General features: G+C 32.2%; 2 protein-coding genes across 4 annotated transcripts in view; both read right to left on the bottom strand.

Moving 5' to 3' along the window:
- Positions 1–11,519, bottom strand: part of LOC148628801 (uncharacterized) — a 41,424-nt gene extending 29,905 nt beyond the window's left edge. Inside the window, exons 1-4 of the mRNA XM_088594686.1 lie at positions 11,399–11,519; positions 4,918–4,945; positions 697–845; positions 200–371 (exon numbers count right to left, since the gene is read on the bottom strand). Coding sequence (XP_088450812.1) covers positions 200–371; positions 697–845; positions 4,918–4,945; positions 11,399–11,479 — 430 coding nt within the window. The 5' untranslated portion in view covers positions 11,480–11,519. The remainder of the gene's footprint in view (positions 1–199; positions 372–696; positions 846–4,917; positions 4,946–11,398) is intronic.
- A 2,352-nt stretch (positions 11,520–13,871) lies between these two features.
- Positions 13,872–18,666, bottom strand: LOC148628800 (uncharacterized). 3 transcript variants are annotated; one of them, XM_088594674.1, is made up of 4 exons: positions 18,469–18,555; positions 16,527–18,299; positions 15,403–15,603; positions 13,872–14,270 (listed from the first exon to the last, which is right to left on the bottom strand). In XM_088594674.1, exons 3-4 carry the CDS (start codon positions 15,584–15,586, stop codon positions 14,224–14,226), a joined length of 231 nt encoding a protein of 76 aa, XP_088450800.1. In that variant the 5' UTR covers positions 15,587–15,603; positions 16,527–18,299; positions 18,469–18,555; the 3' UTR covers positions 13,872–14,223. The 3 variants fall into 3 exon arrangements, with proteins under 3 accessions (XP_088450800.1, XP_088450790.1, XP_088450785.1); XM_088594664.1 differs by lacking the exon at positions 16,527–18,299 and having other exon boundaries at positions 13,874–14,270; positions 15,399–15,603; positions 18,469–18,666; XM_088594659.1 differs by lacking the exon at positions 16,527–18,299 and having other exon boundaries at positions 13,874–14,270; positions 18,469–18,666.
- Positions 18,667–24,371: the final 5,705 nt, after the last annotated feature.

The following is a 24,371-nucleotide window of genomic DNA, read 5'->3' as shown; positions in this document are numbered from 1 at the left end:
CATTCAAAGTCGCGGAGAACGACCATGCCGACAGTGTATTAAGTGAAAATAAATTGTCGACAACCAATAGAAAAAATAAATATATTTTCTTCACAAATACAACACAATCACTTTCGGAAACAACATATATAACTTTATTTAGTATAGAGTGGGAATGAAAAAAATATTTGACAAAATGAAAACAGTTTTTACTAAATACCTGTTGAAACTTCATTGTAGTGAGCAGATATTTGTTTATCTGCATGACTTGTATTTACACGAATTATTGTAGTTCCTGTAGATGAAAGAAAATATCCCTTGTCTTGGTGTAATATGATGTATTTTAAAACTTCGAGTGGGATGCAATTCTCAGTACTTTTGCAATCAAATACCTATTTAAAACAAGAATATTATTATATAACCACATAAAACATATTACCAGTAAAATATGAAAGGAGTTTTATTGACGGTTGAAGCTTTTGTTTTTATATCTCAATATCTTTGCCATTTACTTCACAAACAAATATCAAAAAGCGAGCCTTTGTTTTTCCTCTTCACACTCGAAAACACACCCATTACTTATCAATATGGTCTGTTGCTCAGACAAAAATTCAACAGCCATTATTAATCCACTTTTTTTCCATTTTTTCACCTAAACATTCATTGTTGTTCATTGTACATCTTGATTTAATGTCGCCAAGAAAATTAATAACAAACCTGTATTCCATAATAATCAATATAACTGATATTCAACAATATAACAATAAAAGTGTCAACTGATTTTGGAAAACTGTAAAAACAGTTTTGTACTGCATTGATGGAAATGTTGAATTTTCCATTTGATGATGTTAAATTTTCTCCACAACCTGTAAAGGGAAATAACTTTAATTATCATGTGTGACAGTAAAAAAAACAGAAGTTAAAATCATCATAATATAAACAGACATAAACTGATATTGGTCACTGAAATACTGTTTTTCCTTTTTACTGTTTTGATTAAAATAAGAAATAAAAAAAAACGTAAAACGGCAACAGGCAAAAACGAAGTCCACTATCTTTCATAGCCTCTATATTTTGGCATATACCGTCAAGGTATATGAAATACGAGACCAATGTCCATTTATAAGTGCTTAAAAATATCTACTTCTTAAATCCATACAGGATACAAAATAACGATACATTGAAGAAATATGCTAGACTTTTAATGTTTTGATTCTAATAAAATTTGTGAGGACAGTTATAATAGTTTTAGATACGTATCAATTGTTGACTTTCAATGAAGTGAATACGTTGTTAGTCCATATATAACGTATTGACTGCAAAAAAGTATGTAATTTATATACTTCATACGTAAAATTGCATTTTGTGCATTCGAAATTCTTACTCGGCACAAAATTTTACCATTAAAAAAGAAATTTCATTCAAGACGAAGCATCCTCTTACGTCTACCGAAGACGTGACATTTTATGAGAAATTCGACGGGAACATAGAATGCGTGCCCTCTTTGTGTATTATTTTTATTTGTTTCATGTACTTTGTTGTGTGTGTCTATGTGCCTAGTCTAGTCGTTATCGCTTGTTTGTGTTCTTTTTATTTGCCATTCGAATCTTGGTTATGCAAAAAAAAAAAAAACAAAACAAAAAAAGCAAAACAAAAACAAAACAAAACAAAACAAAAAAACAAAACAAAAAAAACCAAACTAATAATCCAACGAACCATTGAGCGAAGAAATATCTATATAAGTTATGCCCAATTATTAAATTTATAATTGAAAAGTGCTTCACATATATGTGCATTTCGTAAACAACTTTGATTAGATGTCTTTGATGCTTTTATAAATTCATAGCTGTTTGAACATAGTCAGATTCTGATTTTTATGCAAATCATATTAAAGCACGACCAAATATTCAAATCATAAAGATGATATAATTCGTCATAATGCTGAAAATATAAAAAAAAATAAATATAGTGAATATATCTAACAAAAAATCATGCAAAATGTCAGCATAAGGCTACACATGGTTTTTTAATGACCGACGAGGAAAGCCTCACACCTCAGGACAGACTGCATCTGGCCTAAAAACAACATTATATACAGGTAGGTACAGGTACAGTCAATTGTATTCTATACATTCTTCGCCCTTCCATGTACTTCAAAAGTTATCTCATATTTTTAGGCGAAAAAACATATAGTGTCGAATAAAGAGTTTAATTGGTAGGTGATATTGTTAAAATATTAGATTTGAATGTTCAATTTCTAGATTAAAAAAGTGTAAGTCCAAAATTAAATGGGATAAGTGAACAACAAGCAACATACAAATACTTACATTATGGTACGAATCATAGTTAAGTGTCAGTCTCTGTAAGAATCAGGCGGTGGGTTAAACAGGGTATGACTAAACCCATCGTTTTGAAAGTTTAATTTGACTATTTCCACCATCGGAATTAAGAAAAAAGGACAAGATTTTCATATTATTTTGGAATATTGAGTTATAATTTTATCGAAATGCACTAAACATAAACACTTTAAGGGCAGATAACTCGTCAAAATCTTCATTTTTCTAAGATCAAATAAAGGTCTTTCCAAATAGAGAAAGCATCCTTGAGTGAAATGATATTGTCAGATCGGCGGTGCTTTGACATGTATGTTTCTAATTTTGCCCATTTTCCTGATTCTTACAAATACTTACATTTAACATGCAACATACAAGATATGAAGCGCTAGAAAATGCTTCAATATAGCACAGTTTACATGAATAGAAAACTCTATAGAAAAATTCAGATACATCAATATTCAAGTACATAGCTTAAACGTGCAGATTAGTACCATGAAAAAGTTAGGGTCACTTTCTTAATCTTTGAAATAAAATCAAGTTCAAGATATTTTGCCATCACAGTTCATTTTTCAATAATAAGTTACAATCAATTCGTGAACTGTGAATTATTTGATTTTTGTGTAGTTTTATGCATTAATGAGGTAGGCGTGGGGTAAGGGAAATAACTCTTGAAATCAGTGATATGTTTGGATCATATTCAATTTCACCAAAGCCTTTCAAGATTTTTTTTGAAACAGAATGACATCAGTACAAGTTACTTTAATGCTTACAGTAGATTGATGTAAAATGTTGAATACAAACGTTCCAATGATTTGTAAGAGTTGTGTCTCTTGCACTAGGTCTACCTCCTTAATTTCATTATTTTATTTAAATCTCTGAAAAAAGAAGGAAACATAATAACAAAGTTGTCTGACCAAGACCTAGGCACTGTATGGCACATGCCGATTTTTGTTTTCACAATATTCTCACCAATTTGACATAGTAATTCATGTTTTCCAAAATGGCAAAATGATTTGTATTGTATTGAAATTGTAAGAATGAAACCATTATTTATAGGAAGTTCTTAAAAATGAAATAATGGGAAATTACTCCTCTATTTTGTGCTGATTTGGTAGGGAACTTTGAACATAAGAAAACAGAAACAAAACTACCTTTAAGTAATTCTAAGTTTCAATGAAAGAGTAATCAAGGGAACGAAGATTCTAGCAGAAATCAAAAGAATATAATCCAGGGACAAAGACCAGAAATTGAGACAGACACAGGCACACACACACACACACACCCACCCACCCCCCACCCCCCCCCACACACCAAATAACATAAAATTACCAAAATAATACGTACAAAGCAATAAAAGTAAATGAGCAACTCGGATTCCAGTAAAAACTGGGAGCATGGACCAGGTGCAGGTAAAATCTGTCAATTGACCGTAAATAAAGTTTTATTGGTGTATACATGTATTTAGGTGTGCCGCAAGCAGAAATTAGCCGTTAATATTTATCAAAAAGTAACTGATAAATAAGAAATACAACATCATAAAATACATGAATATAGTGCATTTAATGCGCTTTGGAAATGGAAAAAAGTAATCTTACATGGCGACACGACAAAGAAACTAAATTGTGTCATTGCAAAGTTTGAATTAACGAAATATTTCCTACTTCTCAGTTAAGATCAATTTATATTCTTTTGAAACCACTTTTATTTTCAAAATGTGTTATTTTGACTTTTAGACTAATGGAAGCAAAATGTTTTTTATAAGTTATTACTTAAGAATGACTTTGTGGCCTTTCGGTCGATGCTTGTTAACATTCATTCTAGTAAACATGCAGATACATCTTTCTAATTAGTTCTAATTAGAATATCTATTTAAGTTTCAGTTTCTGTAAGAATCTAGCACTTTGTGAATCATGGTATGAATACAGACACCATTTTGAAAGTTTAATTTGACTATTTGCACCATCAGAATCGAGTAATAAAACATTTTTCCATATCATGTTGGTGCATTGAGTTTCATTGAAATGCACTGAAAATGAGCATTTCAACGGCAGACGACTCTGTCAAAAACCTTGTATTGAAAAAAATTCTGAGCAAATCCAGTCATGCATAGATCAGATAATAGTACTTTCAAATAGAAAAAAAAACACCCTTGAGGGAAATAATATTGTTCGATCGGTGGGGTTTTGACATGCATGTTTCTGAGATTTCCCATTTTGCCTGATTCTTGCAAACACTTACTCTTCACCAATATGGGTCTTCAAAAATAATCTATGTATGTACAGTATAATTAATGATGTAAGAATCGATTTTGAGACGGTCTGTACTGCAAAATAGTGTACATGCATGGATGAATATGGATTTGTTTTTCAAATATCAGAGTTAAACATATGATTATTTTAATAAATCTTCAAAAATCATGCTTTGGCTGTACTGTCAATATAAAATTTGAAACAATTTGAAATTACTATCCATTTAGGATTAAAAGTGTGTACCTTAGTTTCATTGTGGCACATAAATGAGAGTTTATATTTTTTATTGAGGTTTGTATTAATACCAAGCATTAACATGTACTTAATGTTATGTCAAAAGATATTGTATTTACCCTGCTCAGTCTTTAACTCATTTTCACCCTAAAAAAGAGTTATGCATATTGTAATACAATTGAAATGTTCATAACCAGCAAAAACAATAAAGTTGCAAATGTATGTCCAGACGTGGCAATACTTTCTTCAAACGTTTACTCATAGCGAGTAACACATACACACAAACAAAAGCACCCCAATAAAAAAAGTTAAATGAAAAGACACAATGCAGGCTCAAAATATGGAAAACATGGACTATTTGAAATAAAAGAAAAAACATGGCCTTATCGTGCAAATTGATATATTAAAAAATCAACAGCCAGGTGCTCATTGCACAGAAAAAAAAAATATGTAAATGTAATTATTAAACCTAGGCATTGTAAATGATATACTATAAACAAATTAAATGTCATGGTTGATCATTTTCTCGGATTCTGTAAAATTGATGTATTAGCAGGTAAACATTTTCAGTTTCTACAAATATCTTATGTTTCATTGTTAAAAGAATAAGATCAATTAAGAGGGACCTTTGCTATCTTTTTAGTTCATTACAGAGTATCAAAAACAAATAAACATGAGAATATTACATTTACGGCATTTTTTTTTATTATTGTGTGAACAGTTTTTTTTTCATTTCGCTATCATCTAACGGTTTGATGTACTGTTGTTGGTTTGTTTGAAGGTTTTTCGTTTTCTTTTTTGTTTGGGGGGATGTTTTGATGTAACCTTGTTTTGTTTTGTAATAAACAACAAATTTAAATATGCAGAAATCTCTATTTACATTTGGCATTCTAAAAATGTTCGATTGCCATGGGAAGACGATTCTATAGCCATCTCAGCCTGGAAATATCGTGTCGAACTTTATGCATTTGAAATACAGGATACTAATCCAAAAATGGAGAAGAAATGATACAAAGTCACATTTGCAGACATCTACATGTTTTTTTCCCATTAACATTTCTTTAATAGTTTATTTCTAAAAACGAGACCAGAAATTGTTTATCTTTTTTCCAAAACTATTCCGAATCAAAGACGACGAAATTCCGGAATGTTACTTTTCTGTCCGATCATCGAGTTCACAGTGAATGATTTGAAATGTTTAAAGTTATGCTAATGGAAAACATCACTTGTTAATTTCTTCATTGTCACACAATAAAAAACTTGAAACTTATCCAAGAAGTTAACTACATTCTTTTAAGTAATGTTATGTTGATGAGCCACTTATCAAAATTAATGTAATTTTGAGATAAAATATAGTTATTTTGTGAATTTAAAAAAAGTATAGGGTCACCTTAATATGCCTTCAAATGATACCAAATCACTACCAGTTATTCATCACATCTTTATCTAGTGCCCCTTTTTCCCATGTTACAAATCTCTATAGTTTCGTGCTTGTGTAAAAACATTCTAAAATCTCGGATGAAACTGAACTAACTAACTTGGTGATTGCCAATTACATTTCATCCAAAAGATATATTTGCATAACTGCAACTAAATAGTATTTATGATCATAGTTATTTTCAGTAGAAACTAAATATGTCGAAAACGAAAGTAGATTGACGTTTCGTCGTACTTTTAACATTTGTTGATAAATATTTGTAATTATACATTGAAGTTGATATTTCCCTTCCAAATTTTGAACATACTTTAAAATGATGAACAGAAATAATTCTACTAATTGATTGACACATGTATTTACACTACATTTCAATGTTGAATTATTTAACGACGGACGACATCTGGTCGCGTAAGACAAGGCAAGAATGTACATACATGTCAAAATGTTTGTTTTTATATAATCAGTGAGTATATACGGGAGTATTCATCTTGTTTGTCGTTATGATTGTTTCACATTGTAGTCAGGTTTTCAAGACAATCAGTTGCGAAAATGTCAAAAATGTTCGTCAATTTTAATGTTCAAATGGTTTCATGCCCAATCTTTGGCCATATTTATTACGCTGTTGAAGATAAATAGTTTACTTAATTTATACAATTTTAGAAACTGAACTGTTGGATTTTAGATGTAAATATGTAAATGACTTTACAAGTAAACCAATTAAAAGTATTTCATGTTGTTTTTGTTTAATTTGTTCTATGGATACATAATGTATGTTTGGAGGGCATTTTCCCACATGTACATTTTATACAAAATTGTAAACAAATAGATGAACCTTTGGCGGGTCCAGAGGAGAGTTGTATGGTCGGAATTCTGCTTTTTCTTGAAAGTTTTGTTAGATTTGAGCTAAATTTGCAATAAAAGTAGTAAATAACCGCTTGGAAACCCCCTTTTTAACCCCCACTGTATCCCCTCTTTTCAAATAACTTGGTCTGCAACTTTGAGTAATTAACATTTGATGAATGTTATGTTTGCCGAGCTGCCCTTGGATAAGAAGAACCTTTAGACAAGTACATACGCAGTGTTGAAAAAGCAATACACTTTAATCATTCATTTTATGCATATATTTTTAATATTTACTTTTATTTTTCAGGTTGTTCCACTGAAAAAGAGACAGCTCAATACAAATAATTCTAGGAAATATACATGGAAAGAAATCTAGATTGAGATATAGACCTTATTTTAGATACTATAAGTCTTACCCAGTGTAAGTTGAATTAACATGTAGAATGTACATGTAAATCATTTTTATACTACTGCAAAAAATGTGGTCGTATATTGGTATGGCGCTGTCGTTGTCTGTGTCGTCGTCGTTAGACGGTTGTCGTGCGATAAATTGAGTATCAGTTAATATAACAAGATTCCAATCCACAAAAGGAAGGCTAGAAACAAGTATTTTCCTAAAGTTAAGACATTAACTAGACTATTAGTGAGTGCATCATTTCTGAAACTGTATTATAAGGGGCCAAAGAAGACCATGCTTACAAAATGAACTTTTTATTTTATGTGCGTTTTCGAAATTATTCTTTTTATTGGAATTCCACATGTAAATCCCAGCCTATATAAAAATGTTAAATAAATATGCTTTCCAAATTTACCCTCTAGTTTTACTCTTTTTGAGATACTATGGTACACCCTAAAGCAGACCTTTATACTAAAACTGAATTTCATAATATTGTGCAAAATTTTGTCCAAATGAGTTTTTGTGTCCATAAAGAACTGGAAGTCCTCATAATTGGTGTGTCAAAAGTTGATATTGTGTCCACACTTTCCCCAAGTAAGAGGAGTGCAACTGGCTGTGGTCATATCATGCTGCGCTCGGCAAAGATATTTATTTGAATAATAAGGGTAATATAATCAGTTCAAGTGACTTCCGTTTGTATGTAGAATGTTTTATATATGGAAGTAAGTTCCTCGCATATTTGGTTTTTGTCTAATATTCTATGGATTAATTCAGTTTATAAAGGTTATTTTGAATTAAACCGTATTCCTTGTATTTTGATGTTTCCTTTTCTTTGAAATTTAATGTTTTCCATTTAATTTTGTTGGAACTCTTTATTTATCTACAGAGCTGCGTCATTACAGAAATCAGCTTTGGAAATCTGGTTCAAGATCAATAAGGTAGGGCCTCTAGTTTTTGACCAATTTCCTCCAAACTTTATGGCATGGTAAGAAACAATAAAATTTATATGGGACAGATTTTCATTTCAAGTTAGAATTTGTATAAAAGTTTGGATATTTCTCAAAATTTTTAACATAACTTCTTAATTGTGCCTCCTAAAAAGACATTTTAAGTGAAAAATCTTCCAGTATTACACTTAAATCTTTATTCCTTCTTTACCTGAAAAATCTGTGGTATGCACATCAAATCTACAACATTTGCCTTATTTAAAGTGTTGGATAAAGAAATCTGTATAATGTGTTTATTTTTCACATATACATCTAAATTTGTCCTTCAAGCTAACTGTTTTATAACTTTTAAAGTTCTAGCATACTATAAAAACATTTTAATAGGAGCCTTAGTTGGTTAGTTTAATTATTTAATCCAAACACCTTGAATGAATCCTAATGACCGGAATATAGCTGAAATACTGCTGCTCGGGCGTTAAACCTCAATAATCAATCAATCAGTCAATCGATCCAATTTCTACTCACTAAAGAGAAAGTGAAAGTAGCTATAGATAGAATCCCATTTTAATTCATTTTGAGTCTTGTATTTATTACATTTTTTTTTTTTTTTTTTTTTTTTTTTTTTAATTTAGAATCTATAATAAAGGGTTAGTTGTACTAGATACATGTTTCTTAAGTATTTTTGTTTTTTTTATAGGTAGGACTTAAAAACAAACTGTGTGTTAAATGGCAGTTTCTCTCTTCAATATACAAAATGAAACTTATTTCTTTTCTATTTCTAAGGACTAAAACTGCGAGAAAATGAATGAAAAAGGGTGTGATTAGTTTTACTTTTTTCCACCACCTCTATGCATGCTTTCATCCTTTGCTAATATCTTAGTGCCTGATATTTTACAAAAAAATAGTATTTGGCTGATATTTTTGAAAAGGCACCATGGGAGATTAGAAAAATATATAATGTTTTCTGAAAAGTTAATTCGGGTCAGCTGTTTTACCGAATTTCATTCTGGAAATTGAATTTACATGTCCGTATTTTTTTACTCTGTAATATATAACGTTAGAAAATAAATATGTTCTGTATTAAGTATTGTTTTCTGGTTTATGGTTGTCATCATGATCTCGTGGATCATTATGGTGTATCCATCTGCACCATGAAACCTGATTTATTCAACGGGTCATAGTTTTTCTTTCCTCGTTTGTCTACCCCGGACTTTTTTTATTTTGTATGTATGATTTTAGTTATTTTGTGTTCTTTGTTGTGTATGTCTGTTTTCCATGTCTGGTCTTTGTCCCTGGTTTACATTCTTTTGATTACCGCTATAACCTTTTGAATGTAGATGGGTGCGAAATACGATAATGTCACATCACAATTTTTAAAATACCAGATTGGGATCGATCAAATCTTTAAATGTCAAATATTTTTATACAAATGTCAAACAAAATTCGAAAAAAGGGAAAGATTCAATGCATTTACATTAATTTATTGTTCCTGATAATGTAATAAGTCATCTGATTGTGCATTCATATAGGGAATGCATATTACCAGGAGATGACATTTCAAAAGAGTGCACCGTTCCTAATGGGCTGTTTCTGAGCGAATATTTTTTTTCTTTTGAATCAAAATGGGTAACATTGTTCAGCATGTTTGTAAACACCCACTGATAAACCAAAATAAAGATAAATGGATAAAAAGAAAAAAAAAGAATGAAAACTGACAACCTATCTTTTTAATCATGGAAAATATAACAATATTTGATATTCAAAGGTCTTTTTATATAAATGCCAATTGTTTTTGCTTTTTTAAAGGGCAATCATTATAGTTGATTTGTCCTTGTGAAGTTATGAAAACTATGACATCTATCAAAAAGATATATATATATATATCTGATGAAAGAAGAATTCCAGCTGAAAGTCGAAGGCTTTTTAAATAAAATTGCTTTGAAAAATGCTAAAAATGAACCAAATGGAAGTACCTATATCCTGAAAATATCGCGAAACGTCTTAAAAGTTGAATGATGTTTTTAATTGCATGATGAAGAGATGAAAATACAGTCCGTACTAGACCAATAGGCATTTGTACGAAGACCTTGCTTTGTTATTACATTTTATTTTGTTTTAACTAAATCCTGTATGACTTGTTTTTATTGAAATTTTTGTTTGAGTAAACAAGTTGTGCCTATCGATTGCTTTTGGATTTTGAACTAGCTTACAAAAAAGCGAGTACTCTTTCTTTTCAGTTTTTTTAATTTTGTATCGATCTCAAGAGTTAATCCCGAATTCGAAAGATTTTTATATTTCGTTTTAATATTGTATTTTCCAACCACTGTCCGAGGTTAGGGCAAAAGTTGATTGCTCACCAACATGACAGGTTTAACACCGCCGCGTATTTCATGCGCCTGTCCCAAGCCAGAAACCTGTTTTCCCGTAGTTGTCGTTGTTTTTTTTTCATTATTATTATTCGTTTTTCGTTTTTGTCTACATGTGTTATGGGTTTTGTCCATCATTGACGACCTTGTGGTGACTGTAGTATTTTAATTGTTCTTCATACCACATCTCCCATTTTTACACTTCCCCTATTTTTTCTTGTGCAGTTACTGATAAGTAATAAGCAATTATTGGTTTCTACAATTTAATGTTGACAGTGTAATTATGTCTGTTTTGAAATTAACATAGTATAAAGAACGAGAGGCATCGTTATTTTTGTTCATTTTAATTATTTTAGTTAATCAAATGCAACGTTTGAATTAATTTTCAAAAAGGCCTTGATTGTTCTGTTAACCCGGTCAACAGTTTCAATACTTGACCTGGACAATAGTACCGTAATCATATTTCGCGGTTCTCTCGATTTTAGTGGGTTATGGGATATAAATACTTTTGTAACAGAAATCTCAAATCAAACCTATTTGAAAATTCAAGTACAAAGCTGTAGGTTTAGATAAACATAACTTTAACATTAAATGCATTATGTTACTTACCGACATCGAAATCTGCATTGAAAGAGACCAAAACATGAGAAAAATCAAACATGATAGGAACATCCCAGTACCTTTCTCCATCACAAACTACACGAATGCTTAAAACGTTTGTGTAGAATTTAGAAACATTTATCTTGAAACCACTAAAAGTGTTGAATTATTGATGAAATTATTTCAATCCCATTACAAGCTAATTAGACGATTTTTTAAAATAAATGTCAGAATGATTTTATATTGTTCATAAAGCTCTCCCTTATACTTCACAAACAATTTTAGATTCTACAAATAGAAGAGCCACAGGAAAGTCTTTCCTCTTTTGCATTATATTATTCTCACACAATGAAGATGGTTATCACTAAGTAAAATTTACAGCTACATTATGTTTATTCATTGCAAGCTGACGTATGAAACAAAGATATTAGAAAATGCTCCTCGTCTGCTTTCTAACAGAACTTTCCAGTTTACATCCAGATATAATTCTTATCGCAATAAAACATTGTCTTACCTACCATCTAGCAGTCTAGTATCATAGGCTAAACTGTAAAGGATCTCGGAGTAGCAAGGACTCCAGAAGTGCAGTTGGTAGACCCACTGGTGTGCGGATATCCCCTAACATGCACCAACATTGCCCAGCTATGGGCAAACAGCGACACTGCCTTGTTGGTGACTTGGAAAAGTAAAAAGCTATGGAAGTAAAACCATACAAAAGGAAAGGGCAATCATTAAAGAAATTCCCGTACAAAAGTGCGGAGGTTTGGAGTGGTGTTAACTTCTCCATTCTGTAAAAAAAACTCTTGTAACGGAAACTGAAAACCGGAACCAAACTCCCCATCAGGATAAAAATGATGATACCCCCCTGAAATTCAGACCGGAGAAATGAATACTCACAGCAAGACAGGAACATCATTATTACTTCCAAAGTAGAAATCAATCTAAACATAATAAAAAGTTTAAGTAGACATTTTGTGGCTATGTCAGCATTTCTTTTGTTGAGTTCCTTAAAAAATGTCTATGTCAACGCTATTGATTGATTTAGACATAAAATGTATATGTCAACTCATTTTTCCGTTGAGGTAGACAGAATGAGTCAACTTCAACACAACGAAATGTTGTATTAGACATTTTGTGTCCTACTGAACACTACATTTGCTTTGATGTTCTAAGATTATCTACTACAAAGCAGTTCTTGTTGGGTTCGAGTAAATTGTGTTTTAAATGGACATTTTAAGTGTTGATGTGGTCAAAATATGACTGTGTAAAACAAAATCAGCGTTAAAGTAGACAAAATTTGTTTGCTGCAGTTATATTTTGACTATGCATGGACATTACAGTCATTTTTTAAGCCATCAGTGAGAGATGAAGAAATACAACAGTCAACTTATTGGTGTTAGTGAAAGCAGATGGACATGGAATGGAATAGAAACAACTAACTCTCACAATACCATCATATATTCTGGAAGAGAGGATAACAACCACAGAGAAGATGTTGCCATCATCATGACACCAACAGCAAAGAAAAGCTAATAGAATGGGAACCAATCTATAAAAGACTAATGGCAGTAAGGTTTAATGGAAGATATGCGAAAACATTAATAATATTCTGTTATGCACCAACAAATGATGCAGAGGAAGAATAGAAAAAGCCTTCTACCAACAACTACCGAATGCAATAGATAAAGTACCAGTACATGATGTGCTCCTTGTAATTGGAGACCTTAAAAGCAAATTTGGCAGCTTAAACTGTGTGATGGGTGGCACCATATTTCCACACTAAGAAATACACAAAAACATGGACATCACCAAATGGTACATTGTAGAGACAGCAATAAAATAGACCATATCATCATAAACGAGAAATGGAGGAACTTGTGAGAAAAAGTCATCGTTTGACGAGGTGCAGACGTAGATAGTGACCATAACCTACTACTAGCAAAAATTAGAATCCACCTAAGACAAGCAAAAAAAGATCAGAGCCAACAAGAATGTTCTTGACACTGAGAAATAGATTTCAGGCAATGGGAGATGTAGATTTGAACATACCTGAAATGCATTTCGAGACAACATCATACAAACCAGTGCAGATGTGTTTGGTATAAAGACGAGGTCAGACAAGGACCGGATACAACTGGATACATAGAAGCTAATTGACAAGAGAAGACTTCTTAAACAGAAAACAAAACAAAACGCAAGATCAGAAAGAGTAATAACAAAATACAGTAAAGAGTACTCCTAATGCAACAAAGAGACCAAACGAAAACTTAGGAAAGGTAAAAGGGATTACTTTGAAACAAAAGCAATCGAAGCAGAGGAGGCAGCCAAAAAGGGCCAACATTGAGAAATCTACAAAATTACAAAAGAAATTTATAGAAAACACAACAACGGAAGCTCTATAGTAAAAGATAAAAATGGGCATACAATAACACTAGATACAAAACAGCCAAAGAGATTGGCAAAACACTTTATTGCATGTATTTAAACAAAACTGTTACCTTAAATACATAATTACCCATTTAATTTTTTTTAAAATATAATCAACTGAATTACTTTATGACCAAATAAAACAATTCGATTGATTTTAATTAAGTTTATATTATTTGTCAAATAAACAACTGAACTGTTGGTTTTGGCGAAAATTGTCATGACTTTAATCAATTCAACAAAATAAACTTGTCAACAAACGAATTGTAATGTTGACGCAAGAATAAATAAATATATTGATGTTCAATGACGGGCAACCATCATATAGCTAATAAAGTCACCACCGGGCTACCAGTAGGACGATTGATAAATTCCGCCAACACTTATTCTTTTTTTCTAGACACTTTCTATAGTAAGTCATGACGCTTTGCGGTTACTGATGATATTGTCCAATCTGAAAAAGAAGCCAAACAGCAAGAAAAGTATCTAAATAAAGGGTTTTGGGTGGGTGGGATTTCGATTGTTCTCCCTCCAATATCAAACTGTGAATGATGAACTAATATCATTCCTTTATAAATATAATTCCTTTGAAAACGCTAATATTATATGCCTTTGCACGGATTTAGAAGCAATCGCTTAAACCGTTTAAAATTCTTTTAAATGTCGCTATTTTAAAGGTATTTAAAAATTTCAACTAAATGATAATACATAAAAGATAACAAATTGTAGTAATGCAATAAACGAATTTAATGGTTGATTCATTAAATTCAGTTAGTGATGTTCTCAATAGGCAAATGCCATCAGCTTTTTCTTGATTTAGACGAAGCTTTCGGTGAAACATTTGAAACATTCGAAACAAATTTAGAAACACCAACCAAAGATGAAATCTTAAAAGCAATAAAAAGAACAACAAGTCTCAGATATGGGCCAATGAAAAAATATATACTGACTGGTTGAAGGGGCTTATTGTCAAACTTCCAAAGAAAGGAGATTAAACCGAATGTACAAACTGGTTTGGTGATACCCTGTTGTCTGTGCCGAGCAAAGTTTTCTGCAAAATCATATGTATGAGACTCAATAATGCTATAAATAACGTAATCAAGAAAGAGCAAGCTTGATTTCGACCAGGTGTAGACTGTATTGATCACATATTCACCTCCAGAAACATCATAGAACAGTACATTGAGTGGAATAACAGAGTCCATATCATTTACATCGACTTTGAAAAAGCATCTATTGGAAAGCCTATGCAAAATATTCAAAATGTATGGATGTTTATTAACATTATTAAAAGGTTCTACAACAACTTTTCATGTAGTATCATATATAATAACTCAATGACAAACTGGTTCAACATAACAAGTTGGGTACGACAGGAATGCAATTTGTAACCCATGCTATTGTTATGTAATTGACTGGGTTATGAGAAGAACGTTTTTTAGGAGAGGAATAAGATTGCTTTTAACACCGATGCTGGAAGACATAGGTTTGCTGACGACATCGCATTACTATTATCAACTGCAGACCAGTTACAAAATAAAAAAGATGAACTGAATAGAAATGTCAAACAGAACGGACTTACCTACCTATCATCTTCGTGCCCAGTGGAACATAAAGCGGGTAATAGATCCCTCCATTTTTGTCTGTCCGTAGCTGTCGTTTCCACTTCTTTTCAGGTCTTCCCAATCTTTTTTTATGACTCTCTCTATAGTCATCATCCAATTGTCTCTTGGTCGTCCCCTGCTTCTTTTTCCTTTTGCTGGTGTCCATTTCAGGGAAATTTATCCCTAAAATCAAATCAATGTAATCAAATCTGTATTTTTTTCAGAAAACTTACATTCATATCCCAATAAAAAACTAATCGTGAATAAAAAAAAATCCTTGGATATTCCATTATCGGTCTCACGTGATTCTTTATTCCGATGTTGTAGGCGGACAATTTTTAAGTTGTTTATCGTGTGAACTTTATGTTGACCAACTATTCACATAAGACAATGTTAAACAGGTCCTTCGCAAATTAAAACAAAACGATACTTTCATTTTTGGAGTGATTTCGCATTGAAAACTATATGAACGATTTTTTTACAGTGCAATTCGTCTTCCCTTGTTGAATTTATAATATGTATTAATCCCGTACTACCATACACCGTGTGCTAAGTTACAGCCCTAGATTAATCCTACGAGGAGGGATGACCCGACCAGCGAAAGCTATATTTTTATATAGCCTAACTGGCCAAGTGGTCTAGGGCGCTGTATATATATATACAGCGCCCTAGACCACTCGGCCAGTTAGGCTATATAAAAATATAGCTTTCGCTGGTCGGGTCATCCCTCCTCGTAGGATTAATCTAGGGCTGTAACTTAGCACACGGTGTATGGTAGTACGGGACAGTTCTAGGGCGCTGGACCTTGCCATAAATGCCACAGCGGTACAAGTTCGAGTCCCGCGGAGGGAATGACCAAAAATTTCATCGCAAATTTGACAGTTCTAACATCGTTGGGTATTTTTCAGACCTTTCTATACGTTTACATATCTTCCCTGTATCAATTTGATCTGATGCAGCAGTGCAGCGAGTCGTCACGTTCTGAGACCTTTATATATATGTGTTTAACATCACCAGAAGATGGTAAAATTTAAATTGAATATTTCGGATAACTGATATCCTTCCTCAGCATAAAACTCATAAAACTATATGACCATAAAACTCACAAAGTTCAAGATCAAAACAGATTCAGAAGCTGAATCCCATACGCTGTGGGTGATTGTACCTTTATCAAAGGCTCATATAAGCAACTGATAAGGAGCCTGCATCTTGGCACGGGTCTTGCATCTCCACATGGTCGACACTAGCCTGTTGTATTTTGTTTGGGCTGAGATGAAATCTCTGCTCTTACTAGGGCTCCTAGGTCTACGGAATGCCAGGACTGGGGCCCCAGGAAAGAGCTTGGAGCGCTTTGGATGTTTTTGAATGACTTTCAAATTTGAATGCAGTAACTGCGAGAGTTTCCCAAAGACTGGATGGTATGTAAGCACAAAAGGGACCCTTTTGTTATTTTTCTTAGGTTTGTACTCAAGGAGATCTATACGGCTGATTTGTTAGCACGTTCATATCCCCGATCTATATCTGTTGATTTATAGCCACGCAATAACAAATGACCACAGAGTTCATCTAGACGTTTGTTGGTGGTATCGTCAGAAGAACAAATACGCCGAATTCGAAGTGCCTGACTGTATGGTATGCTTTTAGTACAATGTTGTGGATGACAACTATTGGGAGATAAGTATTGGTGACTATCAGTTGGTTTGCTGTGAAGATCCATGTACATTTCCCTGTCTTTTACAAACGTAGTAGTATCCAAAAATGTGATTTTAGTGTCAGAAATTTCATGGGTGAATTTGATTGATGGATGAACATTGTTGGTATGGGTGATAGAATTGTCTAAATTTTGTTTCTACTGAGTCCATTTCATGTCAACATCATCAATGGATCGAAACCAAGAGAGGGGTTTCGATAAAGATGTTGAGATTATTTGATTTTCTAATTTACCCATGAAGATGTTAGCATACGAAGAAGCCATTTTCGTTCCATAGCTGTACCATTGATTTGGAAGTAGTGTTCGTCGTTGAAAGTGAAGTTGTTACACTTCAAAACTAAAGTGAGTAAATTAACTAGGCAGTCGGTAGGGGGGTCCAAAATATCCAAAAATGATTCTGCAGGCTTCTATAGCGTCATCGTGTGGGATATTAGTATAGAGTGAAGTGACATCAAGGGAGACCAGAAGTGTTTCGGGAGGTAAAGGATTCATTGATTCCATTTTCCTCAGACAGTCTGTAGTATTTTTTAAATATGACGGGAGCTTTTGAACAAGGGGTCGGAGATGGTAATCCACAAATTCAGATTTTTTTTCGGTTGGGTGACTATTAGCAGAAACTCCAGGGATATTTTTTTTGTGAATTTTAGGTAGAAGTTAAAAACGTCCGGGTCTTGGATCCTCTGGTTTTAAGTAATCGAACTGTTCTTCAGTAATGCTGCCGCCCTGGAACATTTCGTTCAGATCTGAAGTGATTTTTTCACTAAAAGATTTAGTAGGGTCACTGGGTAGCTTTTCATAAAATCTTTCATCCGAAAGTTGACGCATAGCTTCTGAGATGTAGTTATTATTTATCCATAACTGCTTTGTCTGCTGGTTTTATAACTATATTGTCACGGTTTTTCAACGACTGTATTGCTTTTTTTCCTCATCGGGCGTAATATTGAAGAAAGATGGAATGTAGTTGCTGGATAAGTGTTTGACATCTGATTTTATTTTATCAATGACATTTTCTAGCGTGCCACATCTATTCGATTTAGGAGCCCATTGATTTTTCTTTTTGAATTTTCGAGTGTATATATCACTTTCTTCGTGGTCTTAGTCAGAACTTTCGAGGTCCATATCCTGGTCTTCATTTTTGTTAGCAAAATGTTCTGTGAGCCTGAGGGATCTAGCAAAAAAAGCAAACCGTGACGATACTTGATATTTTTTCAAACAATTTGTGAGCAATTTGCTTTATATTACAAATACATTAGGATTGATACATAATAAAATAATGTTAAATATCCTTTTCTCTCGTCCTTAAAATATATCTAAAATTCAAGATTTAAAGATATTACCTTGAAGTTGAACAAATACGAAAAGCCACTTTAGTGAATAACGCATCTTCATCCCGTTGATAAGTTCAAAAGCCGTGTTCAATACATCAAAACATGAGCGAAAAGAAAAAAAAAACAGATGGTGCGATATTGAGTTCCACGATATCAAGAAATCGATAAAAAATACAACACTATCTAACATGATAACTTAGAATGTTAAAACTGATAACAAAAATCCGTTTTTACGATGTGGGGGAACAAACATGGTCTTATACTTTCAAAAGGTACTCTTTTTCGACACATTGTTTCGCAAAAAAAAATTGAAGAGGTTTTTTTTTTTATATTTTTTCTATCTTTTATGTTAATGATTGTGACAGCACAAGAAGCCCTCTCAGCCTTTTGTAATTTAGAGATATGAATCACATATGACCACCTAATACATTAATACGAAAAATGGGGGATCAAGAGTGTTGATGATTCGCTTGAAAATTAGTCATTTTGAAAACCCGATAAGATTGTTATGATGTGCAACTATCAGAAATTATTTGTTAAGTAGCCATGCATTATTTATGTCTTTGAGTTATCATTATTGAATCGTCTGGGTCAACATATTCTGTTTTCTGTGAACAATCTTCAGGGGAAAAATACAAGGTACAAATTATGTGTGATTATCCAACTTTTATTTCCTTAAAATTCTATCAAACACACTTAAAAGGAAGATAACTCGTTCAAGCCCAAACATTTTTTAAAAATATTCTTAATATATTACTTAAATTTGACTTATAAAGGATGAAGTTAACAGTAATGTCTACAGTTTAATCTATGGCTTAAGATCTGATTTCAGTCGGACAGGAAATAATATGCTGTGGAAATATGAAAGTTTAAAATATGGGACAACTCGACCCGCATATAAGTCGTCCCAAATCTTATAGGATCCAGAACATTATGTCAAAGATAAGTTACATATGTAGCATGTAGGCCTCCCCGGCTGATAAACTTCATACAAATTACCCATTTCTTATATTTTTTGTAACTGGATAACGTAACTATTTGATACAATCATCTTTTGACACATACGTTTTCAATGTATGAGTTCATTATGAAATTTGTCAATTTTATGTACATGTATTCTTTCTTAATTTTTAGAGGTGGTGAACTTTAAACACAGAACAGAGGGACAAACATATCGGTGGCTTTATCACAGATAGTTACTCCTTGTTACTTACAGATATTTCAATTGCTGGACTTGGTTTGATAGTTGGATGAAGATTCATTTCTATATTATACATAGATGAATAAAAAATTGTGTAAAATTTTATTTAAACTCGTAGATTCTAAAATAGTCAAGGCCTTTAATTTGTTTTTATCTGTTTCTTTGAATTGTCTTGTTGCTACACTAGTTAAACTTTGACAGGTATATGTCCATCGGTCATTTTTGAAATTTGCGTCTAGTAGGTCAAGCACAATAACATTTTGTACTACGCATCAACTATGTAAAGCCGGATTATCATGTTTTTGACTGAAAACTGTACAAAAACGTATTGGAGTGGTCTGACAATTTTGATCCCTGAAGACTTTTGAAGGCCTTACAAAAAGGATCATATCAGCAATTGAAATAATTTTGCTAAACCTTACGGTTTTGGAGATACATGTGTATGCGAAAAACTACTGTCAGACCCCTATGTTCTATTTTTAGTGACGGCGGTCATGTTTTTTGAGAGATCAAAAATCCCCACGGCACTTCTATGTAGGATACCCTAAGACACATTAATACCAAGTTTCGTTCCAATTGGTCAAGTAGTGTCAGAGGAGAAGATTTTAATTAAGAATATGACACTGTCTTCAGTATTGTTTCTCTTCAAATTCTTAATATAAAATCGTCAACGGTACGGAACTAATTCCGAGTTTGTACAATAACCATAATTTAGCTTTTTACGTAACAAGCAAAAAAACTCGGCAAAAATATGACTAAGATATTTTACTTTATTTCATTGTAAACTATTAACGCGAGATGAAAAATAAAAATAAAAACAAGTATAACTACTCCATGACTTCTTTTAAAAAATATCTCCTATTAAACAAAGAAAAATATATTTTCTGAACTTTAACAAATTGTATACAATGTTCTTTTATTCTGAATTTGTCCTTTTACGTATAAATAAAATAAATGCATAGACAGATTAGAAAAAAAATGACTCAAATTTGGCAAGCTTTTTTGCGCGGTTCCCCGAATCTTACTAGAATCCCATTTATATAGTAGATACAACAACAATTTTTTGTATATTTTGAAAGTGTAATCAAGGGAACCAGAATTCTAGCTCTATGGACAAAGACCGAATAGGGAAAAAAAAACAAAAAAAAAAAAAAAACCCACACACAACAACGAACATTAAATAACCAACATTATAATAAAAAAAGGTAACAAAAGTAAATGAGCATCTCGTGCTCAACTAAATACCGGTTGCATGGACCAGGTGACCGTTAGGGTGAGCGTCCTCTGCTTTTCTAGAAACATCCGCTGAATTGCTCATCAAAATTCAAATTCAGGGAAGCAATAGAGGAAGGGAAAGCTATGACATGTTGAACAAATCGATTCTCATGGCGCAGATGGATACACCATAACGATCCACGAGTTCACGACCATAAATTTATGTAGTGACTTCAATCTTGTGGCAACATACTGATAACCTGTTTCCAGAAGCCTTAAGCGCGGTATAAAGTCTGTGTAGCAACGCGAGCTCTGGCATAACATATGAGTTTTTTACATGATACTCCATAGGCAGGTGCGGGAGAGATATTATCGCAGATGAAGTGAACGTTGACAATTGAAAAAAAATCGCATTTGTCATATAGTTTTACTTTTCCATCGATCACTAAGTGTTGGTCAAGATATGAGGCTGACTTCAAAGTGTCTGTAGTATGCTTTATTTCAAGTCCTGTGAGGTAGATGCGATGTATAAAATCCCCCAAACTAGGATTTTTTAACGATTGAAATTAGGGGAAAAATGTATAAAAGTTCTGGTAGATGTGAACTTATAATGCTGTCAGTTTAGTAAAATTACAACGAAATAATTTAAGCTTGCCCTCACATACATTAATACAACAATTTTGACTTAACTTGTGAATAACGAAATATGACATTAAGTACTTTTTGTACTTGATTATCCGTCAGTTAAGTGAAAGGAGATTTCAAGTTGTCTAAACGGAAGAATTTTTTTACAATCACCAGTAAAGCTCTTGCAGAAACAAACATAAATAATAATAAATAAATATCATTTTGGTTAGTATTAATATTTATTCAATAGCAAGTTCAATTATTTTTCTAGCTATATTTTTAATTTGTGTTCTTTTCACAGATAAATTTCCTGGTTTTGTCACATGCTAGGTCATTCCACTTGATGAGTCTGATACTTCAACACAACCCTTCCCATCTAAGTTGTTTGATTCATTGCCATTCTAGTTGATGAAGTCCCGCTTCTTTAAAGTTGTCGCTTTTACCTAAATCCCTTCCACAAAATAGTCGACCATACCTATCAAAAAGGGCGCGTGTGCTGAAAAATAATAAATGGCATAAAGAAAAATATGTGGACTAGATGTAATTTCTTAAATAAGTCTGATAATTGACATTTCACAGTTCGACATAATTCTTGCAAACATGTTTATTAATTCATGTAAATCATGTATCATATTTTTTTCACATTTTTTTTACTTTTAACACGTTCAATTGTGGTTTAAAATAACTCAAGTACACAATTAGCTATAGAACATTTTTGTCATTTAATGAGCACAAAAATGTTTAGGTATCATTTTAATAAGAACAGAACTTTTTTCGATTTACGCCCTCTTCTTTTTAGCAGAATGTCACAAACATCTAGGAATGACTGATACATTTATGTCAAACTAATTTATTGTTTGGAAAAGGACATCTCTTACCTTTTACCACTGGTCTTCGTGCATCAGATTCATCCTTTCCATCTATTTCAAACAGTTGTCCTGTCATATATTTGCAAAGATTCTACAAGAAAGTCCAATTTAGTTCTGATTAAATAAAGTCAAACATAAGATAATTGACAATAAAACCCCTTATATAGACTATACTTCTTATGCAACTTTCATTGTTACGTTGAGTTTTATTGGACGATTTGTAAAATTTTGAGCTCATTCTCTCAGTTGTTTTTCGTATGATTATATGCTGTACAAATGGTATAATATTTTCACACACGCACACATACGTATTAAGATAAGATTTTAGGTCATCACTTTTCAACGTGCTAGTAGACAAAATTTGTCTAAATGATAAGTTGATAATTCAAACTAAAGCTAGTAGGTATATATATTATAGATACAACAAACGCATTTGTCAGAATGAGGATATAACAAAAAAAAAAAAATAACAATGAACAAGGTTTTAAATTACATTTTTGCATTTAGATGCCAGATAATTCAAAGCATCGTTAGATGTTATTTGCATCAAAGACAATTATGCATGTATATACATACAGTTGTAATTTTTAGAAATGAATTACATGACCAAAGATAACTATATTGAAAGATATACAAACAATTACATAAAATGAAATTCCGTCCTAAAATGGACATATGATTCTCATACAATTGTTCTCATTCCAATGTGATATTATAATTTTCGGTTCATTCCATTCTAGAGGAATATAAAACAATCGTATGACCTTCGGCTGAGTTTCTTAAGGAGCTGCAGCCACATCTAATTGGATTGCAATGCCTTTGGTATGAAAATATATTTTCAAAGGGCATCACAAAGGTTGATTTTATGTTACGTATGTGTGTTTTTTGCATTTGTTTTATTCCCCAAACCGGCTTTCCCTTGTTTTAAAACATTATGACGACTAACGGCGAAATTTACATAAATTTCAAGAGACAAAAAACAAAAAGTTGAAAGGAAACAAAACATTAAATCCGAAATGGATATTCCGTTAATCTTTTAAACATAAGACACATATATCAAGCAATAATGCACTTTAAGGTATAATGAGGTTTATCACTGAACCAATAATGAGACACCACATTAAAATTAATCAAGGTCGGAAATACTGCTACTTAGAAAAAATTAAACTTCAAGGCCTTGAAACATTGTCAACAATGTCACTCAAAACTTCCACGAAAGACAATTTGTGAAAAAATGCACTTTGAACAAGCTTCAATGTTAATTGTAGTATTTTATTAGTCGGATTACCCATATTTTACCATTGAATTTGATTGACTAGGCAGAATCTCAACCCGTTCGATAAGAATAATTCATTATTTTGTATTTTAACTACAATGATTTGTATTACGAAAATTTCATTATCCCAAAAATATTTACACTTTAGATAAGCATAAACAAGGGTTCATTTCTTCAAGTGTTAATGACAGAATGCAAGTCGATTATAATTTTCTCCTTAACCCTTATTAATATAGGAGGAATACTCTAGTGACGTAATAAAGCTACTTACATTACAAAAAAGGCAATGGGACTAAAAGTTTCGAACAAGTCTCATCTATAAGGATTACATTTTCATATAGAGCTAATATAATATTATTAGAAATAAAAAGAAACAACGCACTAAATCAGAAATAGATATTCCTATAATCTTTTAAACATTAGACACATATATCAAGCAATCTACATGAAGGTAAATTGAGGTTTTCCACTGAACTAATAGTGAGACATTCTAGGTAAGAGAGACACCTACTCTAAAAACTTTAAAATTTATTTACGTTAAACACCCGTAGAATTGAACATAAAAAGTCAAGCCCAGGGAAGACGATAGAGGAAGGGAAATCTGTGACATGTTGAACAAATCGGTTCTAATGGTGATGGATGGATACACCGTAACGATCCACGAGTTCATGATGACGACCATAAAACCTCTGAAGATATGAAGTTAATCTTGTAGCAACCTACT

This window comes from Perna viridis, chromosome 1 (assembly GCF_037379345.1).
Source record: "Perna viridis isolate PV_CMFRI_1.1 ecotype Kerala chromosome 1, ASM3737934v1, whole genome shotgun sequence".
NCBI classification, from domain to species: Eukaryota; Metazoa; Mollusca; class Bivalvia; order Mytilida; family Mytilidae; genus Perna; species Perna viridis.
The sequence above is the reverse complement of the archived record's forward strand: the minus strand, read 5'-3'. Positions and strand labels throughout refer to the sequence as shown.

What these genes read in the sequence shown, in the direction of transcription:
- LOC148628800 (XM_088594659.1), bottom strand. Translation starts at nt 18,649, where the DNA reads ATGTTAGATAGTGTTGTATTTTTTATCGATTTCTTGATATCGTGGAAC. An exon ending in CGTATTTGTTCAACTTCAAG is followed by an intron (nt 15,604 to 18,468) that starts GTAATATCTTTA and finishes ATTTGATTTTAG; the next exon opens with GGATAAATTTCCCTGAAATG. An exon ending in ACTGGGCACGAAGATGATAG is followed by an intron (nt 14,271 to 15,402) that starts GTAGGTAAGTCC and finishes CTTCTTTTTCAG; the next exon opens with ATTGGACAATATCATCAGTA.